The 14947-nt window shown below is 55.8% G+C and overlaps 2 protein-coding genes across 3 annotated transcripts in view; one reads left to right on the top strand and one right to left on the bottom strand.

The window, feature by feature from the left end:
- Positions 1-1353: 1353 nt before the first annotated feature.
- TKFC (triokinase and FMN cyclase) lies at positions 1354-14299 on the bottom strand. Of its 2 annotated transcripts, XM_045555804.1 has the most exons (19): positions 14214-14299; positions 12777-12892; positions 11215-11321; positions 9942-10131; positions 8916-9026; positions 8657-8838; positions 6503-6581; positions 6130-6219; positions 5525-5559; positions 5363-5447; positions 5186-5275; positions 4566-4682; positions 4124-4243; positions 3832-3969; positions 2908-3014; positions 2715-2818; positions 2537-2570; positions 2334-2423; positions 1354-1936 (listed from the first exon to the last, which is right to left on the bottom strand). In XM_045555804.1, exons 5-19 carry the CDS (start codon positions 9007-9009, stop codon positions 1775-1777), a joined length of 1527 nt encoding a protein of 508 aa, XP_045411760.1. In that variant the 5' UTR covers positions 9010-9026; positions 9942-10131; positions 11215-11321; positions 12777-12892; positions 14214-14299; the 3' UTR covers positions 1354-1774. The 2 variants fall into 2 exon arrangements, with proteins under 2 accessions (XP_045411760.1, XP_045411759.1); XM_045555803.1 differs by lacking the exon at positions 11215-11321.
- DDB1 (damage specific DNA binding protein 1) overlaps positions 14194-14947 on the top strand; it is a 28753-nt gene continuing 27999 nt past the window's right edge. The window contains exon 1 of the mRNA XM_045555800.1: positions 14194-14620. Within this exon, the coding sequence (XP_045411756.1) occupies positions 14560-14620 (61 nt within the window). The 5' untranslated portion in view covers positions 14194-14559. The remainder of the gene's footprint in view (positions 14621-14947) is intronic.

The raw sequence follows: 14947 nt of genomic DNA, 5'->3' as shown, positions 1-14947 counted from the left end.
TGTCTTCTCACCCTAACATCACAGGGTGGAAAGAGCACGAGAGCTCTGGGGCCTTTTTGATGAAGTGTCACTTACCCATTCGTAAGGGTTCCACTCTCATGATCTAGTCACCTCCCAAAGGCCCACCTCCTAACACTATCACATTAGAGTGAGGATTTCAACATAGGAATTTGGGGGGACACAAACATTCAGTCTGTAATAATGGCCCTGACTGATGACATGCACTGTGGTTAAATGAGTTCCGGGCAACCTGTGAAAGCCTCAGTACAGGTCTGACCCTCAGACCTGGGGAAGGGCCAATGGGAAGGCACCAAAGAGCCATGGGATTGTCTTCATGGAATGACATGTGACTCATTTATGTGTGGATGTCCTTAATAGCTACTGACTTTTGAGTACTTGATTATCTCATGAGGAAGGAAATTTTTCCTATTTACAATCTGGAAAACAGGACTCAAACGGCTGAGATCACCCAGCCAGGGAATGGCAGACTTGGGATCCACAGGCCCTGTCTGGTGCCAGCCTCCTTCCCAGCCCCTGGGCACATAACCCTGTGCACACTGGTGCCCGCCTGGTGCTCAGGGACATGTGGTGCAGACGATGACCCTGGGGAGGGAAGCCAAGGGCTGAGGAGCCTGCAGCCAAATCTGGACCAGGTAGGTGATGCTAGTGTGACAGACAGTGGTGGAGTGGCTGACACTGGTGATGACAGTAACTCCCAGGGAGTGGACACTTGGACTGCGCTGAGGCTTCACCTTTGCCAACTCATCTAAATCCTTTCGTGTTCCGATGAGCTGGTACCATCTGATTTTACAGATTCCAAGAAACTCAGTAATAGGCCTGAGTTCTCATAGCTTGGTTACTGCTGAACCAGCTTGCAAATCGTGTGTGTGTCCACACCCAGTGCCTTTAACCACGCCCCACGCTGAGGACGTACCACGCGTGTGCTGTACGTCTCCACTGCACACCACAGTCGGCATCCTGCTGCCCAGGTGCTGTCAGTGGGGGCTGGCGGGCTGCAGGTTCTCAGCTACAACTGCACCTTAGAATATGGTGACTTCTTTTCCTTCTGGTGTCCCAAATGCCCATTCAGTTCCCAAGGAATTATTAATATTAACTCAGAGCTGAGAAAAGCCTTCTACCATTCCTACATGTATAAGGCGTGATGTGTGTACTGGAAGGAGGACAGGAGCAGATCCCAGCAGAACCAGCCCAGCCAAGCAGGCCCTGCCTTTGGGGCACAGGTGGTAAAGCGCTGCCTGGTAGAAGACGGGTCTCGATCACCGCAGCCAAGGCTGAAGCTCAGGCCCTGGGCATTTGTGAGCCAGCTTGTTCACACACTTGGCAAAAGGTCCCTCAGAGGAAGCAGGAGCTTTATTGGTTGAGTGTGCTCTGTTAGCTTTCTTTTCCAATTGACTGGGGTTCCAGTGCAGAAGGCCTTTCACAGGGACTCTTGGAATCAAACAGCATTGCCAGTTACAAGTTGTGCTGTGGCTCAGGGAAAATGCCTTATCTCTGAAGCCCACAGCTGGCTGGGACGGGGTGGGGTGACCCAGGGACTCTACCCTCCCGAGGAGGGAAAGGGCAGAGTTGGGGAGGCCCGTGGCCTACTCGGCTTGCTCTGGCTGCCGTCTCTGCAGTGGAGTAGCTCTGGCGGCTTGTTGGAGGACAGGCCATGGGGGCTTGGGAGGGGGGCGGTGATGGTTCGAAGGCAGAAGCGGGGTGACAATGGCCACATCAGCACAGCAGTGAGAGGAGCTGAGGCCCAGGAAAGCAGTCACACACCCTGGTTCTGCAAGACCTCCAGGACGGCACGGAGAATGGCGGCAGCTGCCACCGCCCCAGGGTCTGGCTGGTCTAGCCGTGCGGAGCTGATGTAACTGGCTCTTCCAGCTCCGGCTTCCATATTCTTGGTGGCCTCGGCTGCAGCTTCGGCACTCTGAGGGGGTAGGGGTGGGAGTAGGCTCAAGGGCAGGCCCACAGGCCTCTCCTTCCTGCTATGGGCAGAGTGCTGTGCAGGCTGGCCCTGGACCCTCTTGTCACATATCTGCCAGCACCCTCTGCACTGTCACCAAGTGAAAGGTTACCTTTTATGTACTTCTAGCAGGGAAAGGGGCCACCATTTACTGAGGCCCTACTATGTCCCAGGCACTGTGCTGGGCTCTATACACCTCCTTAGCCTCACAGCAGCCTTCTGAGATAGATGCTCATCTCCGTTTTACAGAGGAAGAAACTCAGGTGCAGGCAGGTTATTAACGTGCTCAAGGTCACAGGGACGTGGGCACCTGGTGGCTCCAAGCCTGTCTCTCCAGGTGGCTGGGCCCTGCCTCACTCACCTTGACTGCTTTGGTCAGGACTTTGAACAGATCAGCCCCTGGGCTCTTCCAGGCTTGGAGCTCCTGTCCTGCCGCCCACAGAGAATCCAGCTGGACAAGGTGAGGGAGAGGGGGCTGAGGAGAGCTGCCTTGCCACTGACGGTGGCCTTTAGGGCTTATAAGCTCAAAAGGGGAAGGGCTGGGGCTACACCCCAAGTACACACCATAGTCCTGTCCCCTGGGGCAGCCTTTCCATACCTGGGAGGGAGAGAGAATGAAAGAGGGTTACTGCAGGAACCAAGGGACTCGCTCTGGGGGTGGGGCCAGGGTCTTGCAAGGAGCAGATGACACTGACCACTTCCCTCAGCCCACCCTGATCTAAGGCATAGGGTGCTGGCTCACTTCTGCATGGCCTCCAGGCCGGCGTCCATAGCAGCAGACCAGGCTGGAAGGTCAGTCTTGGCCTTGAGGGGCTGGGCAGCTGCAGTCAGGAACAGGCCGTAGAGCTGGGGAGGGCGAGAATGCTGAGCATGCCTGCCTGGACCCTGGCCACCCAGAGCCCTCCCCATAAGCCCTGGGGGCTGCCAGCACCCACCGCACCAGAGGAGCCTCCCATCTTCTCCAGCAGCAGGACGGACAACTTGGAGAGCAGCTGGGCAGGGCTGGCAGGGGGTGGGCCCTCCTTCAGCCACCCCTGGATCGCTGCAGGCGGAGAGAGACAGTGAGGAATTCAGAGACCTCCCCTCCATCTGCCTGGACCCCACTGAGCACGCAGGCCTGACTGCCAGCCAGAGTGAACGGGGGCTGTGAGGAGACAAGCAGGGACCAGGACGAAGGGATCCCAAGGCTCCCTTTCCACACCCAGCGTGCAGCCTGGAGCGGGGCTGGGGATGGGAGCTGAAGGGACCTTGGGAGTTGCCCAGTAGGTGAGGCCTGCCCCAGCACCCTCAGCTTGACATTCTTACTCTGCCTCCTTGCTTCGTTTTGTCCCCCTAGTCCTCTGCACCAATGCCCGTGTGTTTCACTGATTTCTATTATTTACTCTGTCTCTCCTCCCAGCACACGGGCCACGAGGGCAGCGATTTGTCTGCTCTGCTCACTGCTGTATCCACAGAGCTGAGGGCAGTGCTTGGCCCATGGCAGGTACTAAAGACTTTTCTCTTGAACAAATCATGTTGGGCAGCTCAGAGCTTTTCACTGGTCTGGGTAAACCGAGAAAAGTAAGGACAACAGAATGCATTTTCTGTCAGTTGTAAGTTATTCACTGTCAAGGATTCTGTTTATTTTTGAGACAACGACCTCCTACTTGTAACGCAGAAGGTCCTTTTCTTTAGGAAAACAGGTGAAACGGGTGCTGGGGTTTTGAATGACCTCACTTGGCAAAGTAAAAGTTGGCCGCTCCAAGTCAGCACTCACATGGTTTGGAAATTGTTCTGTTTCATGAAATGCCAAAATCTAAGAACCAGCATGCCTGCCATACCACCCCCACTCGGGTCCTCACAGGGGCCCTGGTACCAACCTCTGGCTGCACGGCTGTGGGTGGTACCACAGTCCCCGTCACCAGCAGCCCGGTCCAGGGCGTTCAGATGTTCCTCCAGGCCCAGGAGGGTGGCACACACCTGTTCCAGCACAAGTGCCATCCGCTTTGAGGCTAAGCCTAGAAAGGGAAAATGGGAGGGAAGAGGCCTGCCCAGCCCTCCTCATGACCAAACAGAGTGGGAGGCGTGGGTGCCAGGGCCCCTGTGTGCCCCACAGCACAGCCCTGTGTCCTTTGGGAGGCCTGCCCCTTCCCCAACAGCAGGGCTTGGTACCTCCTGCTGCAGTGGAACCAGGGGCCTCCCGGGGCTCGCTGGGGGCTGCCCGGCTCCGCTTCCGCCCCGTCACGGAGACCTTGGCCACATTAGGCCAGGCTGCTGCGGTGGTTTCAGCATCTAGGACAGCAAGACAACTCTCTTAGACTCGGCTGCCAGCAGAGCTCCCTCAGCAGCCCCAGAGGAAGAGAGTCCATCTCAACAAGCATGTACTGAGTGCCTACCGTGTACAAGGGGAAGGAGGGAAGGTCCCTGGGGAAAGGGTCAGGCTGATGTGAGGAGGACCCTGACACCAACACTCCATAGTCCAGGGAGAGCTGGGGAAGGCTGGAGAAGCCAGAAAGGGTCAGGGTCAGCCCTGTTGGGGATCTCTACAAGTCTCCCTGGCTCCTTCCAACTACATGAACCCCTGGCTTTGGTGACCCCAGTTTCCAGGTCTCACCTATCAGTTTCAGGAGGGGCTCATCCGCCAGCAGGAGGGTGAGGGAAAAGCCAGACATCTCCAGTGCTGACATGAAGGTGCCCACCAGGGCACGGGCAATCTTCACCCCGCGGCCCTCTGCAACCCCAGAGCACGGAAGTCCAGGAGGGAACGACGGGCACCAGGGAAAGAAACAGAGGAACAGAAAAGCAAGGACCTTAGGAGCTAGGGCCCTGAGGTCAGTAGGGAGATGGCCCGATTTCTTCAGGGCCTCTCTCAGTGACACCCTCAATGACCACATTCCTTGGAAGTGTCCCCTCTGAGGGACAGATGAGTAATTATAGGTCTCTTACTGGGCTCTCTCGAGGTGCCAGGCACTGTTAAGCATCTTACATATGTTTAATCTCATTTAATCCTCATGACAACCATATAAGGCAGGTGCTATTATTGTTACCCCCAATATACAGACAAGAAAACAGAGGCTCAAGGTACCCGGCAATGAAGTGGCAGAATGACGATTTAACTCAGGCTCATCTGACCACACAGCCGTGTTCTATGCCATCACAAGACCCTACCTCAGCTGCTTTTCTTATGACCAGAGTCAAAGGGCTGGAGGGTCCCATGCCCAGTGCGGGGCTCACCCAGGGAGCGGACGGCAGCATCAGCCAGGATGCCCAGTTCCAGGAATGACAGGCCACCCAGGTTGTTGACCATCATCACCACCGAGGAGCCTGTGGGCAGACACGACACCCCAGGTGAGGCTCTTGGGGCACCTCCGACACTGAGGGGTTGGGAGACGGGGATGGCAGGCCACTCACCGCGCTGCACAGGCACGTGGGATGCATTGGAGGTATCTGTCATGTGGTCGAGCATGAGCCTCACGATCTCGTCGGCTGTTGCCATCTGTCAGAGGGAGCCAGGAGTGAGCTGCGTCTGGGCGTTCTTGGCCTTAGGCAGGCTGGGCCAGGGAGTCCACCTACCTTTATTCGGCGCACACCAGCTTCCCCATGGATCCCTGTGGATAGAGGTGGTCACTGCTGACTTATCACACCTTTATTAAGAACTTAGTGCTGTTCGCTAGGCTAGGTACTGTGTAAGTGGGGGAGGGGTGAGGGAAATGGACAGAATAATGAAACACACACACTCTCTGCTCTCCGGGAGCTGGTGGCTTGGTGGTGGAGATGGCTTTAAGTTTAGAGAGATCGGCCCTAAAGTTAGGTAGGGCCACAGGAGGCCGATGCCCATCACTTTGGAAGCACAGGGAAGGAGGTGGGAAAGTTTGTAGCTGGGGTGGACTTTGGACAGCTCTTGAAAGAAGGGTAAGTTTTGGCAGGGGCAGGACGACCCAGAAATGTGTGAGCAAAGGCAGGGAGTCGGGCAGTGTACACTGTGGCTGGAGCCCTGGATGTGGGTGGCAAAGCAGGTAGAAATCGGAAGGCTGGGCCAGGCTGGGCCTCAAGTGCCCAGGTGAGAAATAAGACCACCTGGGGAGAGACAGAGAGGACTGGATAGATGGCTCCCAGGGTACAGGAGGTGGGCAAAATCCAAGGCAGGCACGGCTGACACGGGGTGGCCACAAGCTTACCCAGGCCCAGCTCGACCTCATCGGCTGAGAGCTCAAAGGTGGCTTTGGAACCAGGGACGCTGCAGGAGGACAGGCTCAAGCCCAGGGTACCTGTGAGAAGCGAGGCATGAAAGGGATGACTGCTCTGCTGTTGGTGTCAGGCGTCAGGAAGGGCAGTGGCAATACCTGGGCAGCCCGCAGGCGTCCTCTCCTCTCAGAAAGGCTGTCAGACTCATCTCAGTGATGAGAGAGAACCGAGCTCTGTACTCGAGACCACCAGTCCTCGGGAGCTTCCCCAGGGACACCCTCCCTCGGCCCCTAGGGCATGAGCTGGAAAGCCCCCCATGCAGCCGACAGGAACCTGCTCCTCCCCAGGCCCCGGGCTGGCACTCACCCATGGCCTTGGCGACCATGCTCACTTGCTTTGCAATCTCCTCCAGCCCCACACCTGCCTCGGCCAGGGCACCTGCCACCTGCAGCCACACAGAGGGGAGGAGTCACTGTACCACTTGGGGGTAGAAGACCGGCTGGGGATGAATTTCTTATCTATTTATTTACTTGAATTAATTACCAATAATTAAATTTTTCTTTAGAGACAGGGTCTCGCCCTGTTGCCCAGGTTGAATGCAGTGGTGTGATCATAGTTCACTGCAGCCTTAAAACTCCTGGGGTCAAGAGATCCTCCTGCCTCAGCCTCCCAAGTAGCTGTGACTATAGGCATGCACCACCACACCCAGCAGCTAATTTTTAAATCGTTATTGTTTTTTGTCGAAATGAGGTCTCATACTATGTTGTCCAGGATGGTCTTGAACTCCTGGCCTCAAATGATCCTCCCCCCTTGGCCTCCCAAAGTGCTGGGATTATAGGCGTAAGTCACTGCGCCAGGCCAGTTTTTTTTTTTTGTAAGAAATGGTCTCACTATACTGCTCAGGCTTGATTTGGACCCCTGGGCTAGCGATCCTTCCACCTCAGCCTGCTGAGTAGCTGGGAGTACAGACACACGTCACTGTGCCTGGCCCTTGGGGATGAATTTCTTATTGGGAATGGGAACTTCTCAGCATTTCCACACTCAACCTGGCCCATCACATTTAGGGCGAAAGAGTGTGCTCCCCTCATTCACAATGTACCTACCAGGAATCTTTAAGAATTTCAGTCTGTTGGAACCAGAAGAGACTTTGGAAATGGGGAAATGGGCCCAGAGAGGGGAAGTGACTTGTCCAATGTCACACAGCCAGTTGGCAGCCAGTTTCCTGATTCCTAGTCTAGTGTTTTTTCTCCCACAGTATACGTACTGTGGGTCACTTCGCCCATCCACCCAATTTTTACCAAGCATCTAGTATGTGCTGAAAAGGAAAAAGATGACTAAATCATAGTCTCTGCCTTCAAGGAACTCACAATGTGGCAAGGGGTGGGGAAGTGACACACACAAATTGAAAATCTGCAGGGTGCTAAATGCAATGATGGTGTCCACAAGAGATGCCACAGGAGCACAGAGGAGGGGCTGCTAGCCTGCTCAGGGTAGCGGGGAGACATCAGGCTGGGCCTCTGCAGAAAGGCTGGAGTCAGACAGGCCAAAAGGAGGCTGGACAGGGAGAGGATTCTCCAGATCATAGATAGCATAAGCAAAGCCACAGAGGTGAGCCGCAGCCAGGTGGGTACAGGAACCTGGCGTTAACAGACCATGAGGGAGGCAGGAGTGATGGAAGATGCAGTTGGAGAGTCAGGGAGGTGGGGCAAGAGCATGGAGGGTGCCTGAGCAGGGAGTGTGCGGTCACTTTTTGAACCCAAGAGGGCTTTCAGCGGGTGAACAACCTGGTCAGATACACATTTTTAAAAGACACCTCTGGTGGCAGTGTGGGGAGCAGACTGGCAAGGCAGGAAGGCAGGAAGCAGGCAGGGGAGCCCGGGGAGGAGGTGGCTTCAGCCATCTGGGCATGAGCAGATGACCCTGAACCAAGGATGGTGTTACAGAGGCGAGTGGGAGTAGAAGCGCCAGGACCGGGTGTAGGGAAGGGAAGGGGCGGGTCTGGAGAATGCCTGTGTCTAGGCTTAGGTAGCTGATGGGATGGCAGGGCCTTCCGGGGTCAGGGAACACCAAGGAAGAAGAAGGAGAGGATTCCTGGGGGAGGGAATGGGTGGTTGGAAAGGTGCTGTGATTGTTTCTGGTACTATTTCACTATACATATGACAGCTGTAACTTGTCAATACATTCTTTCTACAGAGGTGTTTTTTGGCTTATGTTTTTAACTTAATCAAAACAGCAAAAATATGGTTTTACCCTCCTTTTTGCATCCTAAAAGGAGAGTGTAGAAGACCAGAGAGTAGAATGTTTTACTAATTGAGCTTTTTTTCTTCCTCCATAACTAACACTTGGTACTCTCAAGAGTTTCGCCGGCCTAACACTTCTATATTTCAGTGTATACAAAGGGAAACAAAAGCAGTAATTGGTTCAACTGGGCTTTTGCTGCAAAGAAACAAATCTGAAAACATACTGAGAAGCTATTAGGCCAGGTGCTGCCCGGAGAGAGCAGGCCGGGAGGGAGCCCACCTTGTGTATGAGCACCGTGCCGCAGAGCCCCCGCCGGCCCGCCTTCTTCAGCACGGTGAAGGCGCTGTCGTCCCCAATGACCACCATCTCCACAGGGATGCCCTCAGCCCGGGCCTGCTCCCGGGCCAGGCCGAAGTTCAGCCGATCCCCAGTGTAGTTCTTCACAATGAGAAGGGTCCCCACTGCCGGAGCAGCGGGCCCCATCAGTGCCTGCCCTTGCCCCAACCCACAGTGTCCCTCCCCTGCACGCCAGGCTTACCTGTGCCCGCCTGGGCCACGGCCCTGATGGCTGCCAGGATGCTGCCCACTGCCGGGGAGGTGAACACGGCTCCCGCGATGACCCCGGTCAGCATCCCCTTCCCTATGAAACCTGGAGGCAGGAGGGAACCATGCTTGCAGTCACTGGGGCTTCCCACACGCCTGGGGGTCACGGTTTGGTGAGCCCTACTGTGTGCTTGGTGCTACTAGATCCCCCCAGGACTTCACATCGCCGATGCCCTCTCAGGAGTCACCGTCCAGAGGCCTTCCCTGACCTCCCAGCCTGAAGCAGTCACCTACTCCACCCTCAGGGACTCACTGTTCCTTTGCCCTTTTTACTGTCTTCACTATGTCAATTAGTGCTCCCTGAAATGATCTTATTTGCTTATGCATTTACCTGCCTATCATCTGTCTCCCCAAAGTCAAATATAAGCTCCCCGAGGGCAGGGACCTTGTCTGTTTGGTTCACTCTGGTATCCCTAAAGCCCAGTACAGTGCCAGGCACACAGTGGACTCAGTAACATTTGCTGAATGAATGAATGGGTTTGCTGAAGGGAGACAGGAAAGGGACAAATGATACCAAGCCTGGTCACTGCCCTCCAGGAGCTCTCCAGGAGAGTTCATATCCATCCCTGGCTCCAAACAGGACACGACCCAAGACTATCCATTGTGAAAGTGGCAGGGTGGGAATTCAGAAGAGGGATATTGCTCTGGGCTGGGAAAGTCAGGAAGCCTTCACGGAGGAAGGGGTGCATCTGCTGGGCCCAGAAGGCCAGGATTTATGGAACCACCGACTCTCAGAGCTGGAAAGGCCTAGAGATCATCTGGCCCAACCTCACGCTTTTATAGATATAGAAATGTACTTCTGTAGGTGAGATCCAGACATGCTGTGACTGCGCCAGAGCACAGCCTGCGGGAGTGGGAACCAGGCCCGCTGCAGACTCTGGGCTGGGCTCTGTGCTGCACCTCATTCCAGAAGCCCCTGCCCGCTCCACCCAGCACCCCACCCCCACCCCAGGGCACTCACCAGCATGGGCAGGCTCATGGCCAGAGCCCCCACCCGACAGCAGTGCCACCCGGCCCTTGAGGCTGTCTAAGTCGGAACGGAGAGCCACGCGGTGGCCCTGCAGGAGCTGAAGGTTGGGGTCACAGGCCACCAGGCCAGCAAGGGCGTCATCAGCACAGCCTTCCACTGAGTTCACCAGCTTCTTGGAGGTCTGCAGGGGAGAAGAGAGGGGAAGTTTCAGAGTATGGTCAGTAGGGACAGCCCCATCCTGCCCAGCACGGTGCTGTGGTGAAGACCCCTCTCCACATCCACCTGGGAACTCCAAGGACACACCAGTTCTTTGAGTTATGTGAAATTTTATCAGGTAGATGTTTCTGTGAGTCCTCGTTTTAATTTGTGAAGTTTTACTCAGTGCCTAACTTACGAAGCATTTTGCACCATGGCTTTAATGTATCCTGAAAAATGAAAAATACAAAAAAAAAAATGGGGGAGATGGAATCCTCGGTATGAAACATTTTAATAAAATTGGGGTCCCATGTCTTCTGTCAAAGGAAGAGAAGCTCCAGGCTGAGGCTCCTGTGCTGGGGAAAGGAGCTGAGCAGGCCCGAGCCATTGCTGTTCCCCTGGGGCCTCTGACACGAGGCAAACAACATTTCCTGAGCCGCTCGGTGTGCCAGGCCCAGTGCTAGACACTTTGGGCAAGGAGATAAAAGAGCACTGTCCCCGCCCTCGATGGAGACACAAAGAGATCATGCCCACGTGCTGTGGGGCAGTGCTATCCCAGAGGAGCCTGCGTGCACCTTGGGTGCACCGAGGGGGCCTGGAGGTCTTTGTGAAGAATAAGCAGTTGGGTGGGCCAAAGGGGGCAGGGAGAGTGGGGGGAGGGAAAAAGGAAGCTATTCCAGGCAGAGGGGCAGCATACTGCAAGGCCTGCAGGTGTGACTAGTAAGTATGGTGGCACCAGGAAGCCAGCGTGGCCTACAGGGGGAGGTGGGCAGGGGCCTCACAGCCTACGTAGGAAGAAGCTGGCTCTGAGCAGCCTCAGGATGGGGGCATGGGCAGGCTGGTCAGAACTCATGCTGTTGGGCTTGTCTGAGCAGACATGGGGTGCAGGCAGAAGGGAGCAGTGTCAGGGCTAGAGTGGAGGAGGTCTTGGGCTCTCCAGTCACAGGGACTCAGGTTCAAATCCCACTTCTGTCTCTTATTAGCTGCGAGAACTCAGTGAAGACGCATCATTGTTGTGAGCTGCAATTCCACCTCTGTAAAATGGGGTTTACTAGAACAGAGTACACACCTGCGATACAGTCAACAAAGAGAGCTATTTCCTTTTTCGAACAGGCTGTGAAAAGCTGGAGCCAGCTGAACCGGGGCCACAGGCTGGATGCAGCCCCTGCCTTTGTCCTGGAGAGCGAGAGGGGGCCCAAATGAACCCGGAAGCCTGGGCTCCCAGTGCCACCTGGTGGCCCGGTGAGAGCCTGCAGCTGAGCCAGGTCCTGGCAAGGTATACTTCCGGCTGCGGCTCCTTCCTGAGTGTGCCAGCACTGGTTCCTTTGTGCAAAATTTGGCCCTGATGTCTCCCTGTCAACCTTTCCTGGGTCTGGCCAGGGCCGGGGCGGGGGGGCGGTGGGGGCAGTCAGCGGGTCAAGCCACCTGCTTCAGGATGAGGCGAGAAGCCCAGATCAGAAGGGAGCAAGCAGAATAATAAGATTGGCTCCATTTGCCCAGCAGTGACTAAGAGCCAGGCCTGGTTCTAAGTGTTTTTGAACATGTCTCATTTCATCTTCCCAACAGCCCTATAGAGGAAAGATTATCCCAGTGAGGAAACTGAGGCACAGTTAAATGACTTTGCCCAAGGTGACACAGCAAGTGCCCAGGTCTGCCTGGCTCCAAAGCTGGTTCCATGCTGGCCACATCATGCTGCTTTCCCGAGAGGCTGGAAGGGAGGGGGAGGGTGGCAGAGGTCTTGCCAGAGGAAGGGCATGGGCTGGTGACTCTCAGAGCTCACCAGGGACTGGGATACACAGTGAGGTTGCAAGTTGGTCTCACCCCCAAGACCAGCCTCCAGTACTACCTCCCTCCAAGAATGTGCCCTGCTCCCCATCCTGATAATCTGTCCTGCCTGGGATTCTCAACTGTCCCTGCACCAGAGCCACACCAGGTTCCCCAGTGGCCTGAGGAAATGGAAAAGGAAAAGAAGTCAGACAAGGCCTCTAGGACTCTGCTCTGATCAACACCTCATGGCCACTTGACGTAGGCCTAATCCACCTCATATTGCAGATGAAGAAAAGGAGGCTGTGAGAGATCAAGTCTTCTGGAAAATATCACAGAGCTGGTTGGTGGCAGGCTGAAATTTGAACCCACATCTGCTCAAGGTTTGCTTTGGCTCAGATCGTTTTTTTTTTTTTTTTTTTTAAGAGTCGGCCTGGAACAAAGCCCAAGGGCATGGCAGCCTCCTGCACTGCAGAACCCAGCTCTGGGACCAGCCCTCACATGCCCCAGGCTTAGGAACAGTGACAATGCTGATCATCACAGTTCCTTCTGTGACTGGTACAAGGTGTACCACAAAGCAGGTATCTGCTAATGTTCTAATCCAAATGTGTGACCTGGACTGGGGGCTGAGGGGCTCCAGAGAGACTAGAGGCTGCAGCCCCAGGCCTGGCTGGGACCAGTGGCCTCCAGGAAATGGAGAGAAGCAGGGGGTCCTGACAGAGATCATGGCCCTACCTCTCAACCTCTGAACCTCAAGAGGCAGCAGCAGCTTTTGGTCAGGGGGTAAGGAACTCCAGCATGCCCAGGGCTGGGATCCTGCTTTGAGACCACGGTGTCCTCCCCATGCCCAGGCCCCACAAGACTCACCATGGTGGGGAGGCTCTGAAACAAACTGAGTTCACACCTTCGCACAGAGCTGCTGGAAGATGGATGATCCTGTGGGTGCTACCTGGATCTGAGCACAGAGGAGGCAGCAGCAGCACCTGCAGGAATGGGTAAAAATACAAGCTGCTGAAGGCACTTGCAGCCTACTGGCACGATCACGCTTCCAGTGCCCTAGTAATTAGGGAGCTGCCCCAGACTTCGGTCCAAGTCCAAACTCTAGTACGTGAGCTAGGAATGGAGAAAGGCATGGGGCAGACCAAGGTTCACGCCTGCACTTGGCTGCCAGGAGACAGATCAATTCCTGCTGGGCAGGGAGCCACCTTTATACCCAGGAGTAGCGCCCACCTTATCACCAAGGAGCAAAGTAACCCACAGAATAACTTCATCTTTTACACAGGCATCAAATGTGGTGAAAAAATTTACAAAGCCTTTCACACATTTGCTCTCGTTGGCCTTGGCACCACACCAGGGGGGAGCCAGCTGAGTTTGTGATCCCATTTTACTTCTGGGAAAGACTCAGAGAGCTCTAGTGACTTGTCCAAGGTCATACAGGTAAAAGCCAGGACTCAAACCCGTGTCTAGTCTTTCTACAAAGCTTGTGTTCTTTCTACTGATAATTCAGTGCCTCCAAAAGCAGGCAAAGCCCCTGCTGTGGAAAACCCAGCATGTAAACCACAATGACACCTAGTTTCCCTAAGCTCAGCCTGGTTCAGGGTCTTGGGTCATTCAGGGTCTTGGGCTTTGCACAGGTGAACGTGAGTGCACGATAGGAACAACCCAGACATGGTTGGGCACCTAGCTCTGCCCCAACTTACTCAGGGGGGCTTAGGCAAACCAATTCCCCTCTGAGCCTCAGCTTCCTCATCTGTAAAATGGGGGTTGGTTCCTCTCTGGCATTCTACAGGTGCACTAAACCACGTGTTTCTCCTCCTGCTCCCTGGGGAACCTGTTTGAATGGGCGGTGGCCTAGAGGTTGCAGGGCTAACTGCCCTCCTAGATTATTAAGACTCTCACAGGCAAAATTCTGGTTTCATGTTTCAGGTCAGAATTTGTACAGCAATGGGGACACTAATATTGTTGGGCACGTGGACTGGGGGAGCCCTTCAAAGTCGGAAAAATCAAACACTTGAAAGGGGAGAGGTGAGCATCCTGGTGCCCCCCAGGTGAGGCGCATGGTCATTCTAAGGGCAGGTGGGGGCAGCGGCTTTGGAGGAACTGGGACAGTGAAGCGGCAGGAGGCACGGTTCTAGTCTGGGATGTGTAAAAATCGTCACCTCCCTCCCGTTTGTAGGACTCTGCAATTCTTCCCGTTCCAAAAGCGGAACAGCCTGAGAGCTGCTGGAGCAATGGAAGTGGGAGAGAACGGGGTCTGGGGAAAGGCGAGGAGTTACGAGCGGGGTTTGGGGGGCCTTGGCGCACCTCCCCCAACAGCTCACGCCCACAACAACCACCCCGGTAGCGGTCGCCGCTCCACAAGGACCCCAAACAGCACACCCTCATCCGGGTCCGCCGGGCTCTGGCGGTAAGCGAGGGGGCGGGGCCTCTCGTGGTTGGCTGCCTCGGGCTCCGGGAGTCCTCCAAGAGGCCAGGTGAGGCCATCCCGTGATGCCCCGCGCCCCGGCCGCTCTGGCCTGCAACGTGTCTCCGGGGCGGAGCCAGCGGCAGTGGAGTTCGCTGCGCGCGGGTGGGGGCAACCTGTCTCTTCGCTGGTGTCCGTCTCTGTTTCGTCGCCCTCGAGTCCCGACGGGCAACCCCAGCCTTGGACATGTCGTACAACTACGTGGTAACGGCACAGAAGCCCACCGCTGTGAACGGCTGCGTGACCGGTGAGTCTGCCGGGGCAGGAGCCCCCGGCGAGGGAGGCAGCTGGAGGGAACCGAGGCCGCGGGAGGTCTGGGGCCCCATGGGCGGCCGGGTAGAACCGGGGAATGGAAGGCGCTGACGCCCGAGGAACCTCCCCCAGCTCCACGACCTCAAAGGAGCTGTCTCAGCACGCGCCTTTGGGGGGTTAGAAGCTGTGCTTGAGGGGCCCCTTTCGTCCTGGGAGGTCACTTGGCCTCGAGGGCAGGGCTGGGTCCATTGGGACAGCGAACGGAGTGAGTTGATTTTGCAGTGTTGCTTGGGCGCAGAGATTGGCCTCTTGTGGCCGAGGA

This window comes from Lemur catta, chromosome 7 (genome assembly GCF_020740605.2).
Source record: "Lemur catta isolate mLemCat1 chromosome 7, mLemCat1.pri, whole genome shotgun sequence".
Classification (NCBI taxonomy): domain Eukaryota; kingdom Metazoa; phylum Chordata; class Mammalia; order Primates; family Lemuridae; genus Lemur; species Lemur catta.
This window is presented reverse-complemented; position numbering and strand designations above follow the sequence as displayed.